This window comes from Petromyzon marinus, chromosome 10, assembly GCF_048934315.1.
Source record: "Petromyzon marinus isolate PM22_M1 ecotype Great Lakes invasive population chromosome 10, UKy_Petmar_22M1.pri1.0, whole genome shotgun sequence".
NCBI classification, from domain to species: Eukaryota; Metazoa; Chordata; class Hyperoartia; order Petromyzontiformes; family Petromyzontidae; genus Petromyzon; species Petromyzon marinus.
The window spans coordinates 7,873,881-7,892,547 of record NC_133676.1 but is presented as its reverse complement, the minus strand read 5'-3'; the positions used below and the strand labels follow the sequence as shown (position 1 = coordinate 7,892,547).

The window sequence follows — 18,667 nt, the reverse complement described above, 5'->3', positions numbered from 1 at the left end:
CTGTCATACATCCTCTGAAGAGCTATAATCTGCCGTTGCATATTTGCATATTTTAAAAGAGATAGTGACTGTCAATTCCTGCCACAATCTCCCATGGACGTGGGGCCATCAGCTTCATAAGTGCTGAACCGCATTGTGCAGCACTCCACAAACCCCAACAAAATGTCCAGGACTCTCCTCCCCCCCCCCCCCCCCCACAAATTATAATTCCCCCCCACCCATGCTCATTCAATGCTTCGCACGTCTGTTTCAGTATGTAGACGCGTGCAATTAGACACACACATTGGTTACATTCCCATCTCGTCTGCTGCACGGATCAGGGCACACATTGCCAGCGGCATAGCTGGAGGACAAGGTCCACTGCTATATATAACCTCCCACCAGAGTCGAACCTCTCCAAGATAATGAATTCCACTGCCGCTGAGTGAGCAGTGGCGGTGTTTGGGAAACAATCATGAATGTTGGCAACGGGCCTCTGGGCATTTTGTTTGTGCCACAGCTATTACGATCTGGTAGCAACAGCGCCATGTAAGTGTATATTATTGCATTACGCTCCAAGGTTGTCTGACAACAACAAAACCCGGGGAAACTCTGGAGCAATCGCTTAGAGCTCTGTTGCTTCAATTGTGTGGACTGGGCCAGGTCGATATCTCAGACAAGTGCAAGATTTGGGCACACTTGGTGATGATACAACAATGACGCTGAAATGCTGCCACACAATCGTGGTATTTTTTTCCTGCAATGTATCTGCACAAGGCTCCCTTAAAGGCATTGTTGTAGTTCTATGATATTGTGTGCATGTGTCAAAGAAAACCATAAGTCTGAAAAAAAAAGCTAAACCCCTTACTATGATTCAACACCCGCCCGACTGATATAACCGTGAGATATGCTTAGTCAAGCGTTTACAAAAGAGCACTGGATTTCTTCGAAAAATAATGTCTTTACAGTTTGAACTGGGATTCATGTACGCCAGTTAAACAGCGCACACACTGTGTTACTGTTCCAGCAGTGTTTTGCCCAGCATCTGAGATCAAACTCTCAGGCAATATCAATGAGTCTCCACATTCCAATAAGATAAAATTATTCTCAAAGCCAAAAGGCAGCTGGATACTGACACAGTCCCATATTGTTCCTCGGAGAATTTGAACATGTCTGATGAAAAGTGAGGGAATGTCATGACAAATGTCCTTTTGCCTATCTTCTTCAAGAGTCCATCAGAGGTGAAATTGAGGAGTGAATTTTCTCAAGGTTGTTGGAGGAATGTGATTCTACCTTACACGAGAAGACCACCGTGGGCTGATTTGGGCCAGATCTGTCTGGGTCAGCGAGCTGAAAAATATGGTGCGGAAGAAGTTCAATATACTGTACATACATATCGCCAATTGGTTGAGGTATATCTCTTGCTATGGCTGTGGTTACCAGTCACGTGACACCTCCAGTCTATCAGCGATCTGAAAGTATTCGGTGAGAAATTAAGCCGTGGGACCACCTGTCTATTTTTGTTCTAAGCCCCGTGAAAGCTGACGTGGACACATTTTTCAATGTGCTGTAAAAAAAAGTAGAAATACATATTTACGGAAACACGAGCTGGCACATGCAGAACGGAGATGGGAATTGTAACTCCTAAGTTGAACAGCGGTTATTGGAAAAAAAAATGACCTATGGGTTTTAAAAAAATATCTCTGAAGCTTTCATGTGTGAAAACATTGTTGTGTATATTATATCCAGAGATCTTATGGTGGAAATTGCAACGAAAACCCATGAATAGATAGTCTAAAGGCCCATAATTATTCATGTAAAAAGAGCAATTGTGAAAGTAATTAATAGGGATTGAAAAGGGGTTAAAATGTAAATGGGAATATTCATGATTTAAAATTCACACACCGTGTGTGTAGTGTGTGCATGTACATTGCTTTTTATTGAAGCAATGCAGGTCAGGATGACACTGGATATAATTCTAACCCGTATTTGCCTGATAAAATGCAGTGTAATTTCAGCTGTGTGGTTCAAATTGCTTGTTAACTCCCATAATGAAGTACTGTGATGGATTTATTATTTTGAGTTATATGTATTTGTGTACAGAGACAATGCACTTAAATGTTTATATAATATAACACGAAAATGTATTTATTTTACTTAAAATATATTTATCAATGCATCAGCTGCTCACTGTTGCCACGCTTTGTTTATGCACCAAAGCACATATTTATCTCTCTGTGCGGGCCAACTCTATTAAGCGACATGAAGCTTGTTTACAAGAAGGCCCCATTTTGTTTCCGTGGGTATTACCTAGGCCCGCGGGAACCGTGTGTATCGACTGCAGCTGTTAATGGCGCTGCGCTACCTGCCATATTTTTCACAGGCATTACAGAGCGTATCGACTGAGCATTGCCAATGTCATGTGCAGCGTGCGTCAGTGTGTGTCAGTGTATACAGTCTTTGATGAACATGCACTCCGCCCTGAGATTAATGGACTCAGATTGACCGAGGCCTCGCCTTAGCAGGCTCAGTACCATGGACAGCGCTAGGAGGCTGATGGGCTGAGCCCTGCACCACCAAATGTCCCTTAGGACGGCCACCCACGTTCGCTCTCTGTAGTAATATCCCTTTCATGGTGACCCACATAGCAGCGCTACTGGCCACCTCATCCAAGAGGAGCCTTAGGCGGGCCATCTCAATACGTTCACTGTACTGAACAGCACAGAGTGCAGCTTTCTCAAGTTGGGAAAGTGTTTCTTTTGCTGGTATGGTGGACTGGATAGTGGCGTATCTATCGAGTATACAGACAGTGCAACGGTACTTGGGTCTATCCTTCTAGATCCCATCTGGGGATGAAGATGGTATGATATATGTGCATCGGTCACTTGATAACTGTGTTCCATCCGGTTCTCTCTGTTTTTGTACTGTTGCTGAAAATCATAAAATAGATGCCAGTAGCGGAGGGGTAGAGTAGAAGATGTGGGGATTGTCACCGTGTTTGTGGACTCCACTTTAAAACATTTTTTTTGTGGCTGATGTGACGATTGGAGATATGCTTTTGTATTAGAGAGCAATTTTACCCCCTTCCAGAAAAAACGTGAGATTTGTCTGCATCACCATGAGATTGTGAGAAAGCAACAAAGTATATGTGAGTGTCACGCCGGAAGTGTGGCACTTGAGAGTTCTGCGGTTTGTGTGCTCAAAAACAGCTCTCGACTTACTATGCGAGTCAAATTTCACGAAACTGGAGTTGGCATGACTATGAGCATGTAAAATGGATACACTACTTCGAAATAAAGTCTTACCATTTATTAAATCTGAGGCTGCCTTTAGAGTCGGGCATCGAGGGATTAATGAAGGGGGTGGCATTAGAAGAGTAATCTGAGGTCTTCAAGAAAATTGCCTCTGTAAAAAATACATGTTCCCCCAGAAACGAATATATGTGCCGCCTAGGAATAAATGTTTAGTTTCCCTTCCGAAAGTTTGTGCTTGCTTCATTTTTCGTAACAATGACCCTCAACCTAGCCACAAACAATATTCGCTGGTGGGAACGAATACTCGTTTCCCTGGGGGTACAAACATTCTATGGAAGAAAAATAAATTTACACCGGCACATAACTTGATGGCCTTTAATGGAGGAAGCAGCACAAGTGTGGGTGTTAACAGTTGAGAAAACGACCAGTAGGACAGCCGATTTTACCCCCCCCCCCTCACTTGATCTGTCTATGGCTACAAATGAAAGCAACTCCAGGTGTGAATGACCCACACAAAAACCCAACTGTGACGAAGAAGGGTTCTCGCGACTGAAATATTACAACCGTGCATGAATAATTCATAAACAGTGGCATGGATTATGCATGACCAGTGCATGAATAAGTAAAAATGTTATTTGTTTCACGCAGCTAAACAGTTTCTTTGTGTAAGTTGCAGTCTGTTATCCGTATTTGATGGTGGGAAAGATGGTGCTCCCCATGCCTTCGCTCATGATTATTCTGCGATTGAGAAGCATTGCGCATCGCCACGATGACTGCTGGGCGATGCGTTTCCTGGCAACTTGTCAATTTGATTGAAAATGGTATACATTTCACAAGTGAGCTCTAGTAGGTTGAATGGCTTATCACTGGAGTACTGACGGCAGTGGGGTGGGGGGGGATCAGCAACAGAGAAATCGACCGACGTAGCGGTAGCTTGTCAATAGGGGGGGTCGATGGGATTGGGACTAACGAGTGAATAAATACAATAAAAAGAAACGCGAACAAACTTTCCCGCTCGTTTTAAACATTTTAAAACTACGCACGGCCAGCTCACTGCCCCTCCATCGGCCGCTCCCCCCGCTCCCCCTATGTCCACGGGTTTATCTTCACCACCAATATTATTCGCCCACCGCTCGCCACTGGACGCATGCCGATGAGACGTCTTCTCTCCTTTGTGAGGCGGGCTGAGTAATGCAAGTGGAGTGTTGTGCGTGTGCGAGTGCGTAGATATCAATCATCATTTTGGTCCCTGTGGGGGACTCAGTGAGAGTCCTAAATTGAAGGGAATTATGCGATGGCACATCTGAACACATGTCACGCGGCAGCAACGCTGAGCGGGAAGGGGTACGATGTGTTACGTGCAGCTCTGGGGCCTACACTAAGAAATTCACATTACACGTTTGTTTAGCATCTGTTCATTTGATGCGCACAGTTCAACCTGTTTGGCTCGGGCATCCTGTGGGACGTCAGCAAGCACTTACATGGGTCAGCTATGCACACAAAGCTAAGGTGTGAAGGTCAAGTTGTGAAGGTCAAGGTGCAGCTCTGAAATTGCTCGCTCACACTACTGCTGGTGGATGGGCCTCCACTCAAGGCAGCTCGAGAGAGCCCATCTCGGGGAATATTGGTCTACTCTTCCACACGAGCCAGACGTCTTGGTAGAGGTGGGAGTACCCACACTTTACCCCACCACGTGCACTCTGCTGAGCGACTAAACTGAGGTCCACCCAATCCATGCTGCTCAGTGGACAGAGGTGGGGAAGGGGGGATGCCTTGGCACAGGGTTACAACAGAGCATTAGGGGAGTAGGGCAATGGTAAATAACAATGATAATTTACACTTGTAAGGTGCATTTCATCCATCGATCCATGTGCGCCTTTTGTGGTGACCTCGGCTCTGTCTTTCTGTACTATTTTATTTACTTATTTTTTTTATTTCACCAGGTAAGACCCACCAAGCTATATAGCTCTTTTAAAGAAGCGACTTGGCCACAAATGATAGCTCATGTGTACATTTATAGCAGTCAAATACTCTCAACGCATGTTTCTAAACGTGGAGGGAAACCCCCGAGGACCTGGAGAAAAATCCATGCAACCGTGGGAAGAGAACATGCAAACTCCAAATATACAACATGCGTCAGGGTCGGGATCGAACCCACGACCTCCTGTATACCAGGTGAGGTAGTTAACATCTCTGCAGGCCTGGACGCACGGACACATGGCTCACCGGGCATGTGCACCATACGACAATTGCAATTTTCGACCAGGTATCGCGTCTCGCAGTCGATGCGACACGCTGTGATGCTGTACGTCTCGAAGAAGTCCGAGGAGATGGGCGTGCTCTTACAGTCGCCCCACGGCGGCGGAAGATAAATCAGCTGCGGGGGGGGGGGTCGGTCGGGAAGGCAGAGAAAAGGGCACGTGGTTGTTGTTGACGTGGGAATTGCGACGAATGAAATGGGATACAATTTGTCGGGATAGTGAGTGAAGTGATGGGGGGGGGGGTTGCGAATACAGGATGGGTGGCGGGAGGGGGAAGGTTGTACGGGGACAACGGAGAAAAAAATGTGAACACAAACTATGACGTGTAATTATCACCCATTTCCTGACGATCAATAGAACCAACAGCCCATTTCTGTTGAGTGGCCTGCTGGAATTGTATCTGCAAATGCTGACAGAAAATTAGATATTTTATTGCTTTATTTGTTCGTCACTGATAAGTCGCACATCGACACTCGAGGCTGTGATGCATAGCCCGAGGAAGAATAATTAACAATCGGTGATTTGTTTCATTTTACTCATCTAAAAGTGATATATTTGTGTAAACTCGCTAAAAACTTGCAGGTCGTACTTAAATATTTATTTCACAGTTGCCTGAGGTGCCGTTTCACAGACTTTTCCTTTGGACAGACCAGGCCTGTTTACTAACCTTGTGTGTGTGCTTGTGTATCTCATACTACCAGATATACCCGGACACAGTCATAAATCATTGTTTAATTTGCATGGAAATTTTCCATTTGTTAAAAGATTACAGCCACGTAACGGATGCTAAGACTCGCTGGTGGAAATCGGGCAGCAGTGGCCGTTCGCTACACCGCCAGGGTTGGAAAAAACACCCAAGATTAATCATGTTTCAATTACTTTAACCTCAGCCCATATTTAAATAGATGTTGATCACACGCTAAATCGATTAATATACCTTTAACGGAATGTTAAACACAGTTTCTCTGCATTCACATGTGTGTAATGCGTTTTCATCCTTGGTGGGTAAGGCACTTGGTCATAAGAACTGTATTTAAATTGTCTTCTAATCAACAGATTTAGAGGATGGTGAATGAGTGGAAACATATTTTGGAAAATCAGACATTCAAAGCTAATACATGCTGCTAAGCATTGCATACTTTTAATTTCAGTTACAGAGACTCCTCTATTTACGAACGAGTTATGTTCCAGGAGTCTGTTCGTAACTTTACTCCTGTCGAATTCCAAACGCTGTACGGGCATGTACACTAAACACGGGGAATGGCTTTAAAATGTATACTCTCCTGTAGATATAGATGCCATTGGCTCTTCATGTTCTGCAGATGTAGATTCCACCACTGCCATCGATTGTGCAGCGGTTGAACTTATAACTCTCAGTCCGAACAGGCAACTAGACATACGGACAGGTGTGTTTATATCTCTGAAAGTTCGGAAGTCGAATGTTCATAAGTGGAGGAGTCCCTGTACTAATATTGTGATGCAGTGTTGCACTGCTTTATGAATCCAACGAACCTGAATTAAATTCTCAGCCAAGGCTAACATCGATGCCGTGTGATATCTGAACAATTTCTGGCCCTCTCTCCCCTTCTCCAACACGTCCTGACCAGTGCGGTGAAGTTTGGTCAACCAACCCTCATGTTCGACATGGCGTGAGGAGGCCTTCATCCAGCAGTGGATTGACACGTTATAATAATATACTATTGTAATATATTATCATCATCATCATATGGCATTACTGTACATCATCAGTAAATTGAATGGTGCTTTAAATACAATCATTACACCCATACAAATATACAGTAACCTTAACATTTGGATAATGTGGCTTATTAGTATTTCCCTGGTTTAATGTCCGACTTACACACAAATGGTAAAGTTAATGCCCAATGAAGACATCTATATGAAGTGGGGTCTTTGCCTCAACAGTATAAATTATCCACTGCTCTTCTGAGCCAACAAATATTTGCCAGAGTACTGGCAACAAGTACACATCATAACTTATTTCTGCATCATCAAAATATTTCCGGTTTAGTATTGTTAATGTAAGCGTTGGGGGGTATAGCAATTAAACCACCTAGTTCTTAAATTAATTGTCTTGATATAAGCATATATATAACAAATTAAGTATGTGCTTAATTGTAATGGACTTCAGTGGCTGGAAGCGTCATGTACAAACAACATAAAGGAATTAAAAAAACACTCAATTTGAAGCAAGTATGGAGAGCTTAAAATATCGATATCTCTCTGATGTGGTTTCATGTCATGTACTTCAAAACCCCATAACGTTTCAGACAGCTAAACATCGCAAAGCAAGAATGCCTACTTACTGTAGTCGTAGTAGTATTAAGAGTCGATAATACATTTTAATCAATGCAACGTTACACCTATATTGGGCATGTTCACGGGCCAATTCTAAGTGGCCACGAGGAGCTGAGAGTTATATGCAGACAATACCCCAGCGTTTGTGTCTGAGGACTGTGCTGCCATTGGCAGATCCTAAAGAGTGTATCAAGAAGGATGTGGCCCAGCAGGGGATCCTGATGAATGTGCTTCTCTCCCTTCTCTTTATTTAGCCCCGGCCTTGTCGAATACTGTAATGAATGACGTTGGGCCGCGTTATATCCACGTGATGGCACCTCTGCCTGGATTACATGAGTAGCCCCTGGAGTGGCTATTTTATTACTTCCCTTAGTTACACACACAGGGCGTCTAAGCAAGTGTTCCCTGCAGAAAGACCTCTGAGGCTTACGCGTCAGTCGCATCACCACGGTAATATTTGCAGAACACACACACACACAGGTCATGTGCTGTGTGTAAAAAAAAAAACATTACAGGATACGTATTGGATTGCGGCTGTGAGCACGTGTGAAGGCGCGCGCGTGGTTGCGAGCGTACATTGTCAACGTGTGCTTGTGTAGCTCGCGTGTGTGTGTTTGTGATCGTGAGTTGCGTAAGCATGGCGCGATTTGTGCCCACGCGTAGCTCTCCGCACGTACTTTGCGCACATATGTCCGAGCGTGTGCCCGGGTTGTGTGGTCGATGCGTTCAATCGGGGGGGCTTTTGCATTCCTGGCACTTGTCGCCGTCGCACCGAACTCACCCGCTGCTCTTGGCACGACACGAACGTCTGGAAGCCTGGCGAGACGCCAAAGCCCAGTTGGTCGATGAGCGGAGGCTCGTCCTGGCTGTGGATCTGCACCTTAATCCCGGCCTCAAACGAAGTCTCGTCTGCAGCAACAGCAACATGTCAAAAGTCCCCGATGGCTTAATAACACAATGCATAACACAGCAATATGGCCCTGCCAGGGTATCAAGAGACTCGGGGTATATATGAAAAGACTGCTGTCCAAAGGCAATGTTAGAATCCACTGGTATCACAGCTGCGTGGGTTTCTGCGGTTGTGTTGTACAGCTCCCTGATGTGTTTTCTGGTTTCTACCTCTGTGTTGTTTGGCACCATGTTCGTGTTTCGCTCCACATGATGTGAGCTTTCTTCAGAAAACTAATTTCAGTTCCTGAACAAACAGCACTTGCACCAAAACTCAGTTCAGTTCCAGAACGAGCAAAACGTCAGACATCACGCCGCCAAAAATACAAGGTACAACCCGAAGGCACATCAGATAATTATCTACTGGTACTGTCTCATTCCATGCAAATGTCACTTTTTGATAGGTATAATTTCTTACACATACTGAAATTAAACCACGTGAAGTTTCCTGAATTGACTTTTAAAAAATTCTTGCACCTGTGATAAAATAACAACTTTAAGCTTAAAATACCAATTCAAATGCAATCTACAGATCAAGGGTGTGCGTTAATAGGTAGTCTTAAAGACGAACAGTACCGCTGGGCTCTATGAAAGCGCTTATTAAAATGGTCGTACATATCTCTGCGCATTTCTCTCTGCAGCACGAGATTGGAAATATAATAGAATATCAATCCGAAATAGAATAGAATAAAATTAATATTTTTTGGTTCTTTCGGTAAAGTCACGTAGATAGCAAAATTATAATAAAAAAGAAAGTGAATCAAAATAATAAAAATAAACTAAAAATAATAAAAACAATAACCCATACTGACGCCTACCTAAAACCTGATTCCCACCACCATCCATCCCAGAAGAATTCCCTCATCAAAACGATACACCATAGAGCTCAATGTATCTCAATGTATCTCCGACCATGAACACCTAACCAGTGAACCCAAACACGTACACCAAGCTCTCAATGCGAGTGGACATTCTGACTACACAATCCGCAAAGCCATCACCCCAACCGTGAGGAAGGAGCCATCTGAGGATGCAATCAAAACCATCACCTTGCCATGCATAACAGAGGTAACCAAAAATATTTCCAAAATCATGAACAAACACAAGATCCAGGTCCGATTTAACACAGTACATACAATTTGTGATCTGATCCCATCTGTGAAGGACAAGATTCCTGACATGCAATATCCCAGCGTCTACAAACTAAGCTGTATCTGCGGTAGCAGTTACATTTGGGAAACTAAACGACATGTCTTGTTCATGAGCATAAGGCAGATTTGAAACACGGTATGACCAATACGTCTGCCGTGGCTGATCATTATTTTAATGTGGCTGGCTCACACGAAATTTATTTCTCTAAGACGATGGTACTTTGAAAGCCTACTGGCTATGAACAAAGATTCATTCATGAAGCCATCCATATATACAGACACAGACACAATTTCACCCAAAAGGATGGTTATAAACTCAGCAATCATTGGATAGATGTCATCAACCACTTTGGGTCATGACTTGATTTGCGTTTTCTTGTCAACCTCCACCGTCAGCCGCGTGGGTGTGTGAAGCGAGGTGCAATGATTGCCTGGCGGCCCTTTGATTTGTGTAGTTGTTTGTGTCTCCTACATTAACATAAGCTGCCCCGGCATTCTGCTGACACACTTGGGCTACGCCCATTCCTGATGATGCCCGCTTGTGTTGCGATCGAAACGTCGTGGTTTTTATTTGTATTACTGAAAGAACCAATAATAAGTCTATATGAAAGACTGCCAGTACGCTCACTGAGGTTACGAACCAGGCTACAGTCTACATTATAGACTACCAGTACACTCACCAAACTTAATAACCAGGCTACAGTCTACATTATAGACTACCAGTACACTCACCAAACTTAATAACCAGGCTACAGTCTACATTATAGATTGCCAGTACACTCACCAAACTTAATAACCAGGCTACAGTCTACATTATAGATTGCCAGTACACTCACTCCGATTAAGAACCAGGCTACAGTCTACATTAGTGTTTATTTTTTTTATTCACTTTATTTGTAATTATTATTTTTCTTCTATCTACGTGACTTTACCGAAATAACCAAAGAATTTGAATTCCTGCAGTCACGAAAGTTTTAAGTAAAAATGTAATAAAATTAATTTTAATAGAGGGGAGATCAAATTAAGGTCGTTGCTTGACTAATATATATGTTTTTCTAATGTACCCTGATACGTGCATATTACTCAAAACAGACCACGCACCAATATATCTACCTCAAAATGAACTTAATATTACCTCAATATTTCACTTCAACAATATTATTAGTTTGTTCAAGACACTCAAACCATCTCTCAAAAACAGCACACGAGTTGATTTCATTGCTCCATTTCCAAGGCAGATGACCTCTCGGCAGCGTTTCCTCCTATAGCTTCCACTGTCACTCTCCTCGACCACTGGCTAGCATCCCTTCAGTTCACATGCCTTGCCCTAGCCTGCACATTTATCCCTCAGTAGTTCAGTGTCAATAGATGATTACTTGATAGGCACAAGTCCAGGAACAGCAGAGAAGAACACAGAGCCTTCATTGATTGTTTTTTGTCACTTGGTGGATATTTCTAAATATATGTTTTGACTATACTCTTTGGTTCCATTCGGCAAAGTCACGTAGGTAAAAAATAAAACAACAAAAATCACGACGTTTTGACTGTTTTAGTTTTCTCTCAAAGAGAAACCCAAAGGCTCCAAGAACCGCAGTCAGGAACACATGCGAAAGCTTGATAGTGTGCTAGCACATTAGATTGTTTTGAGGTAAATATCTAAAAACTATTGCAGAAAGGAAAAAATCACATCTCTCGAAGCATTAGAATGATAATATTTGGACAATCAGGCACAGGTGTGTATGATTGGCAGCTGCTCTCCCCTGCTAGCCTAAAGCGATAATCACCAAGGCTTCGGGCAAACTTAAGATATTCATGCAAAACCATTTCACTTATTCAGGGGAAACCCCAATTGGAAACGGTTGCTTTCTAAGACCCTACAGGCCGACAGCCCTGGTAAAACCTCTAAACACGTCAATTAAATTCTCAAATTAAGATACGTATAAATCAAACAAATACCACCCAATGTGAGTTACTCCCATTTTATAAACGTGTTTACTAAACGTCTGCACTAATGTGTCATTTTAGACATGAAAACAATGTAAACACTGTAATGTTTTTTTTTACTTCACAAATTGCCTCTGATTTACGAGCGCACATTTTTTCCCCAAGACGACCAGGGTAATTGGGCCCATTAATCAGATGTTTTAGTCCAACGTTGCTATGAAAATCCAAATAAATCATTGACTCTATTGCAGAAATGCCATTTACAACATTATGACCCTTTCCTCCGCACGACATGGCCATCGCGCTGGTATGGGTATAATTAAGAAATCCAATGAGCCATGGTGTTATTGTGTCCCCTTCAGGCCTGTAGCTGCTTGGTGGGATCAGGACAGATGCGTGTGCTGGTACTGGTGGTTGTTTTTACAAGGGTAAGATGATGAACCTTTTCAGGTGGGAGGCCATGAGCAGGCTTGAGTTGGGGCCACACAGATAACCACCAGGTGATTGCTGCAGGAAGTGAGCTTTGTGCCAAAAGAGGGTACAATACACGCTGGTTTGTTTGTGATATTTACACCTATGCTAGAGTCCCCATGGCTTCATGGGAGTAATTATGGGAGATTTAGGCACCATGTAAAATAACTTTTGTCCGTGAGGCTTTGTGCTGTGTATGTACGTTCATCAACACTGAAATGCCCTTTCACGAGAAATTATTTCGAAAACTACAACTGCACGTTGACATTGGGTGCTGATGTTATCTAAAGCAATAAACGGTGTTGCAAAACAGAAATTTCTGGAGACGCTTAAATAAGCCTCTTCATCTCATCATCTTCGAGATCTTTCATAAACTCCTGCACGCACTCTCTAGCAACGAAAACGGTTTGTTGTTGAAGCCCCTAATAAACCTTTGCTGCCTTCAGAGTCTGGAAATATATTTTTTCGCAGCTGTCCATCCTGACCCCCTTGCCCCTATTTCAAGTCCAGGCTCAATACCTTTATTTTTTTACCTCTGCCTATGACTATAACTTCCTGTCAATAAAAATAAATCTGCTCGTTCTGTACAGTGCCGTAAGATGTGCTTGCATCTAGACACGATATAAATCCAAATTGTACATTGCATTTATACCGTGCAATAAAAAAGCACGTGCCCTGTTGTAGGAAGCAACCCCCTGATTGGCTTCTGACGTAAGAACTGGACAAGGCAGATACTCCACAAAAAGAAGCGCATTGGAGCTACATTCTCTAGAAGCTTATGGAACAAGAGTCGCTGACTGCATGACATAACGTTCTTTCGGGTCTCTTTATGTTCACAAATATTTTTTAAATATATGAGAAATAGCACAAAACATACATACAATTGAGAGACACTTAACGCCATACACTGATTACAAAAATAACGTGAAAATAATCATGGCAATGAAATTAAAATTGAACATGAATAGCTATTTAAATAGGAATAATGTGGCGGTGCTGTGGTATTATGTTCTTGAGCCGGGATTATTGGTGGAGCTGTGTGAATACCCTTGACCTCGCGGTTTCTTAGTTCTTAAAAAAAAATGTTGAGTGGTGCAACTCTTCTAAGAGAGAAAACTGGGTGCGTTTCCCATCGCAAGGGGGTTCACTTGAACACGTGACCCAGCACGCACCGATTTCAAGTGTGAGGGGCCCCATTCCACTTTTAACAGAGCCCATGGCTTCATATAAATTCAGATGAAACTGCACAAAAACATAAAAATATTAAAATCTAAAGGTATTATAACTGAGCAATCTTTTTTTTTTAAAAAGCTCAAAATGCTTCAGCAAGTAACGGAAATAACCTTGGGCTGTTACTGATCAAATTAATCGTTCTGCGGACCAACTGTTCCGACAGAAAATCTAAGCTGGAGCCGTGGTGCAAGGCACCCACAAATCTGTCCCCCCTACTGCTGCAAAGCGTGGCATGACCGTCGGCTAATTGCAAGAACATTCCGCACCAGTAATGCCTGTTGTGGTGGCGACATGAGGAAGCATTGATGCAGAGTGCTGGGAGTGTTTCTTATATCTCCGGAGAGAGGCAAAGCCATTTGCCACCCCATGCGCACACCTAATCGCGACACAAAATGCCACGAGCGATTGAAAAATTCAGAGGTTGTTACTCAGGGCTTAGTTCCTTCAAAAATCTTGCTTAGAATTGAATAAAATTTGATGGTTGTGCGCACACAAAACTAATTTACATTTCACAGTTGCTTATTTTCGTATTATGTGTTCAGAAACTCAATGCACACAGTATAAATAAATATGCCTGCATCTGTACTGGAATAATAAAATGTTGCTTTTAAATGAATTGTGCAGCACAAAAAAGAATATCCTTTTCAGTTTTGGACTCGTTTTCGATGGTTTAGTTAGCAGGCATGGCTGAGATATGTCTAATTTCCATTGAAGTCCCAATTTTCGCCTTAGCCTGAGCGTAATTACCACATGGACAGACAAAAAGCATGCAAACCCACGACAATAAAAGAAAAACTGTGCATTAAGAACATTTAGCAGCATCACAGTAATGCTAATAAATGCTGGCTTTTAGGTGTTTCGTGTTATTAAGATGCTTTGAAAAGGGTAAGTCGTGGACATCAACAAAAAATCCATGCAAGTAATAATGCGCCAAATTAAAAGAAAAACTTACTTCGCTATCAGCATTCGTGTTGAAATGTCATTGGGAAATAGCAGTTCACAATTATTATTTTGGTATTTTCCAGTTTGTACTTGTAACAGTGAGCAGAGTGGTGGCATAGAGGACATTGCACAGTACTATCAACCCGTCAACCTGAGATATTCTTTTAACCCTGGACACGGCTAACTGTAGTAGTGGCGAGTGATAGTTAAACCTGCCCCCCCCCCCCCGACTCTACTAACACTGACCAGAATGGTAAAGTATGTCACAGTAGATTGATAAAGGTCTGTAAATAACAGCAGTGAGGTGTATATCCAATGTATGCGCTTGGATCGGTGGTGCAGTGGTATATCTGCCATGCGCTGCACAACAGGTCACCTGAATTTGAACCCCAGTCGTGGCTAATGTAAGTGACAAGTGGTATCTGAAACTGTCCTAAACCTCCTTTAATTCAACTCAGCTTTAAATAAGTACTTGCTACAGAATGTGAACAATCAGCAGTGGTGAAACAAAGGCGGCTAAGTTTGGTGCTCATCACATTTCCTCTCCATGCACTGTAGCATTTGCTCTAGCAATCTATAAGGTTAGGAATATTTGTCTTTGTGTGTCTTTAAGACTAAATAAAGATCACTGTGTTTGTGTTTGCGCGATGTGTGTTTGTTAATGAAGTGAGAAGGGCAGAATGTGAGGAAAGGAAGCGAGAGAGGTATGGGGTGAGGGTGGAGGGGAGTAATTGTGATAGATGTGACAGCAAGTGAGAAGATGCATTCTCACTAAAAAGGGGGAGATAAATATGAATCACAATAGAAATTTGGATTTGTTAATTATATGAATGCATTTGCATCTCAAGATGCTGTACAGAATATGTGGTACATGCTTATTCTTGGGGGACTACTGAAAAGACGTCAATGACGAATGTCTATACGCTACATAAGAAGCTAAGAAAAAAATGTCATGGAGAAAAGACGGCCAGCGATAGGCACAGGAGAAGGAGGAAGGTCTTGAGCACGGCCTTAAACAGGGACAGAAGATTGGTGAGTGAATTTCAGACTCTCGGGGGTAGACCTGGTAGAAGGAATACATTGAGACCCCCTGTACAATTGACCCCCTCTTTGTAGCTCAGTGCCTGGGCCCCTGGTGCATTTTCACCGCCTGCACACTTGATATCTACACCACTGGCTTTAAAGTCTTGTACTAACAGTATTGCAGTCAAAGTTGTAAGATGTAAATGTATGTACGATTAACTTTTTTCACACCGTACACAGCCAACCGTGCAAAAATGTGGTGCGTCAGCCTGGTTCGATGCGTGTGGTGCGTGAGGAGGGACGGTTGTGAAAACAGTGGCTGGCACTGACCGTTTTCGCCCCACACAGGAAGGTACTCTTCCTGCTGGATGTCCAGCATGATCTCCAGGCCGTTCCCCATGCCGCCTTTCACCGTTGTCAGCAGCGGCCGCCCGCCCTTGCCCGAGTTGAACGTATAGCACTTCCCATAGCGGGTGTACACCTGGGCACCACACGCACCACAAAACGGGGCATTGCACGGGTGGATGTGGCTTTCAGTGGTGATGGTACAAGGTAAGGGCCCATGGGTGGATGTGGCTGTCAGTGGTGATGGTGGAAGGTAAGGGACCATGGGTGGATGTGGCTGTCAGTGGTGATGGTGGGTATGGCTGCTGTCACTGATTATTGTCATTGTTTATCCAGGATAGCCTCACCGAGCCTCAATACTCCGGTAAGGGGCAGGTCAGAAAGTTACAACAACAAACAATACAAAACCGATAGGAGTGCAAAGTATAGGAAAGCTAAGCAAGTGACTAAAACAAATACAAAGAATAAATAATGTATATCAGTACAAATTGCTCAAGTCCATCGATTTTTGACGATTTTTCAATACCAAATTTTATCCAAATTGAGGCAGGCACATTTTCAGCAATACAAGTGATATTGTAAGGTTTGTTTTAGCTCTGAGAAAAAACCTGCAGAACATGGAGAAAAAGCATGAAAACTCCACTCTGAAAGACGCCCAAGTTGGGAATGGAACCTAGGCCCTTTTTGCTCAACTGATGGCTCCCAGGGAAGAATATCTTGGATTTGAACTAGAATGGACCATATGTAATTGGAATCTGCACCTTCCATGGCAGATCCACAGACTACCTTCACAAGTTGGAAATGCAATGAAAGCCCGGCATGCAATTGGCCACACAGCAGTGATCCACTGAAAACTTCCAATATATCAATGGAGCCATCGAAGCATCCACCGCACATCAACCAAAGCCATTTGCTGGATGACTAGACTGGGCATAGACTAATAACTTGCTATTCATGCAGCCATATGCAAGAAGAACTGACGGACACACACCATAGGTGTCAATAGACACTCCTTTAAGCATGAACATTGACAGATTCATCTCTGAAATGCACTCTAACACAGCGTTTCCCAACTCCAGTCCTCGCTACTAACCATGACTACCAATCTTTTTACATCCATCCTTAAATTCAATCAAGCTGCTTATGACCAAATCATTCCAGGATGCACTTGATCTTGTCAAATCTAGGACGCTAAACAGAGTTGAGGATGGATAGTTCTTGGATGAGCAATCACCTGAGACTATAAATTGCGGGTCTGCTTGATGGACAGCAGAGGGCAAAGTTTGTTTAAATAACCCCCACGATCAGCAAGGCTTGGAGAGGCCCTCATCCAGCAGTGGATTGACAAAGGTCTGCAGTGTACATACATGCATATTGCATGCACATGATAGCTGGTAATATGGGGCGGCGTGGGGGGGGGGGGGTTGCGAGGATGGGGGTTGAGAAACGCAGCTCTCAAGTGCAGTGAAATCTTTTTGAAGAGTGCAGTGTTGGTGCTAAAATATCTTCAATGTGAGCCGATTTGAAGTTCTGCTGACATGAAGTGTTTCCACGATACATTGAGCAATGAAGTAATAGGCATACTTTTAATGTCACGTTTCCCCAAACTTTATGACAGCCCCTCATAACTTTGCCCAGAAGTCTTTGCATTGCACTGTGAGCTTGGCCAATGCAAAGACTTTCTAAGTATCATTGTTCCCACAAAAGGCCCCTGGGAGTATCTGAGTTATTTGAAGGTATTATGCAATGTGCAGGAAAAGCGCATCAACTTTGGTTGATGTTGTTTCTTGTTAAAAAAAAATTCCCATAATAACAATTTCCCATTAAGTAAGACTGCAGATGGACCAAGCAGTGCTCCACTCTTCTCTGTATGCACCGGTGAGCTGTAAAAATACATAACATAAACGCACCTTTTAGAATAAATCTATTTGTAGACGTGAAGAGACTTCAAGGAACAATTCCATGTCTTTACAATCCCCTTGATTCATTTAGCACATGAATCCCTCTCTTCTTGGGTTCTTACTTCAGACATAACCATTTGTGCTGAATGAAGTGTGAAATTACAGATTTTTTTTTCAAATGAAATTCTCAGTGGGCTTTCCAATCCATCTGTCACTTGCGCCTAAGGGCAACTTTGAACCAAGCCGAGTGAGTTGAACAACTTTCCATCCGTGTCTTGCGCAAACATTTATTTTAAAATCCACACATGAACTGGCCCAGAAAACAAGTTGTGTGTGCTGTCTAAGGAAGATTATCAGCTCTTGTGGTTTTTTTTCTGTAGCATAGGATCAAATTTTATCCCCTCTTGTTGTACAGATAAGCGTGCCGTGCTGCACGCATGCCTATCTGTGGAAGTTATAGCCCTATTGATAGACACTGAGCTTCCGTTGTCAGGTGGCACACAACTGCGGGAGCGCACGGCGCTCAGGGATAATTGTAAAAGTGACACTCATGATAGATGCCTTTGTACTTTTCAGATTGAGCAATCTTGGAGCAATGGGCCCGAATTTCGCTCTGTGAACAGATCGTCTGCTGTACGCATGCAATACCTCAAATGTGACCTGAATTAAGCAGAGTGCAGGACCACCGGGCAGCGCTCACATCCGAATTTAAATTCCGGTCACGTAGTCCTAGGGCAGCGGTTCACAACCCTGTGATTGTAGACCCCCTATAGCTGCGTGAAAAGCTAATCAGTCTGCGGGGGGTCCGCAAGGTCCCAAGGTACGCCAATGAAAAACGACAACTAATAGAGGCCAATTGACATTGGAGGCAAAATATCATTCTGTAAAATACGTAA

At 43.2% G+C, this 18,667-nt stretch overlaps 1 protein-coding gene across 6 annotated transcripts in view; it reads right to left on the bottom strand.

The window, feature by feature from the left end:
* Positions 1–18,667, bottom strand: part of LOC116940995 (acid-sensing ion channel 1-like) — a 215,036-nt gene that overhangs the window by 21,920 nt on the left and 174,449 nt on the right. For all 6 annotated transcript variants that reach the window (XM_032951511.2, XM_032951510.2, XM_032951508.2 and 3 more), the window contains 3 exons: positions 15,856–16,006; positions 8,595–8,722; positions 5,460–5,610 (listed from right to left, as the gene is read on the bottom strand). In XM_032951511.2, the coding sequence (XP_032807402.1) occupies positions 5,460–5,610; positions 8,595–8,722; positions 15,856–16,006 (430 nt within the window). The remainder of the gene's footprint in view (positions 1–5,459; positions 5,611–8,594; positions 8,723–15,855; positions 16,007–18,667) is intronic.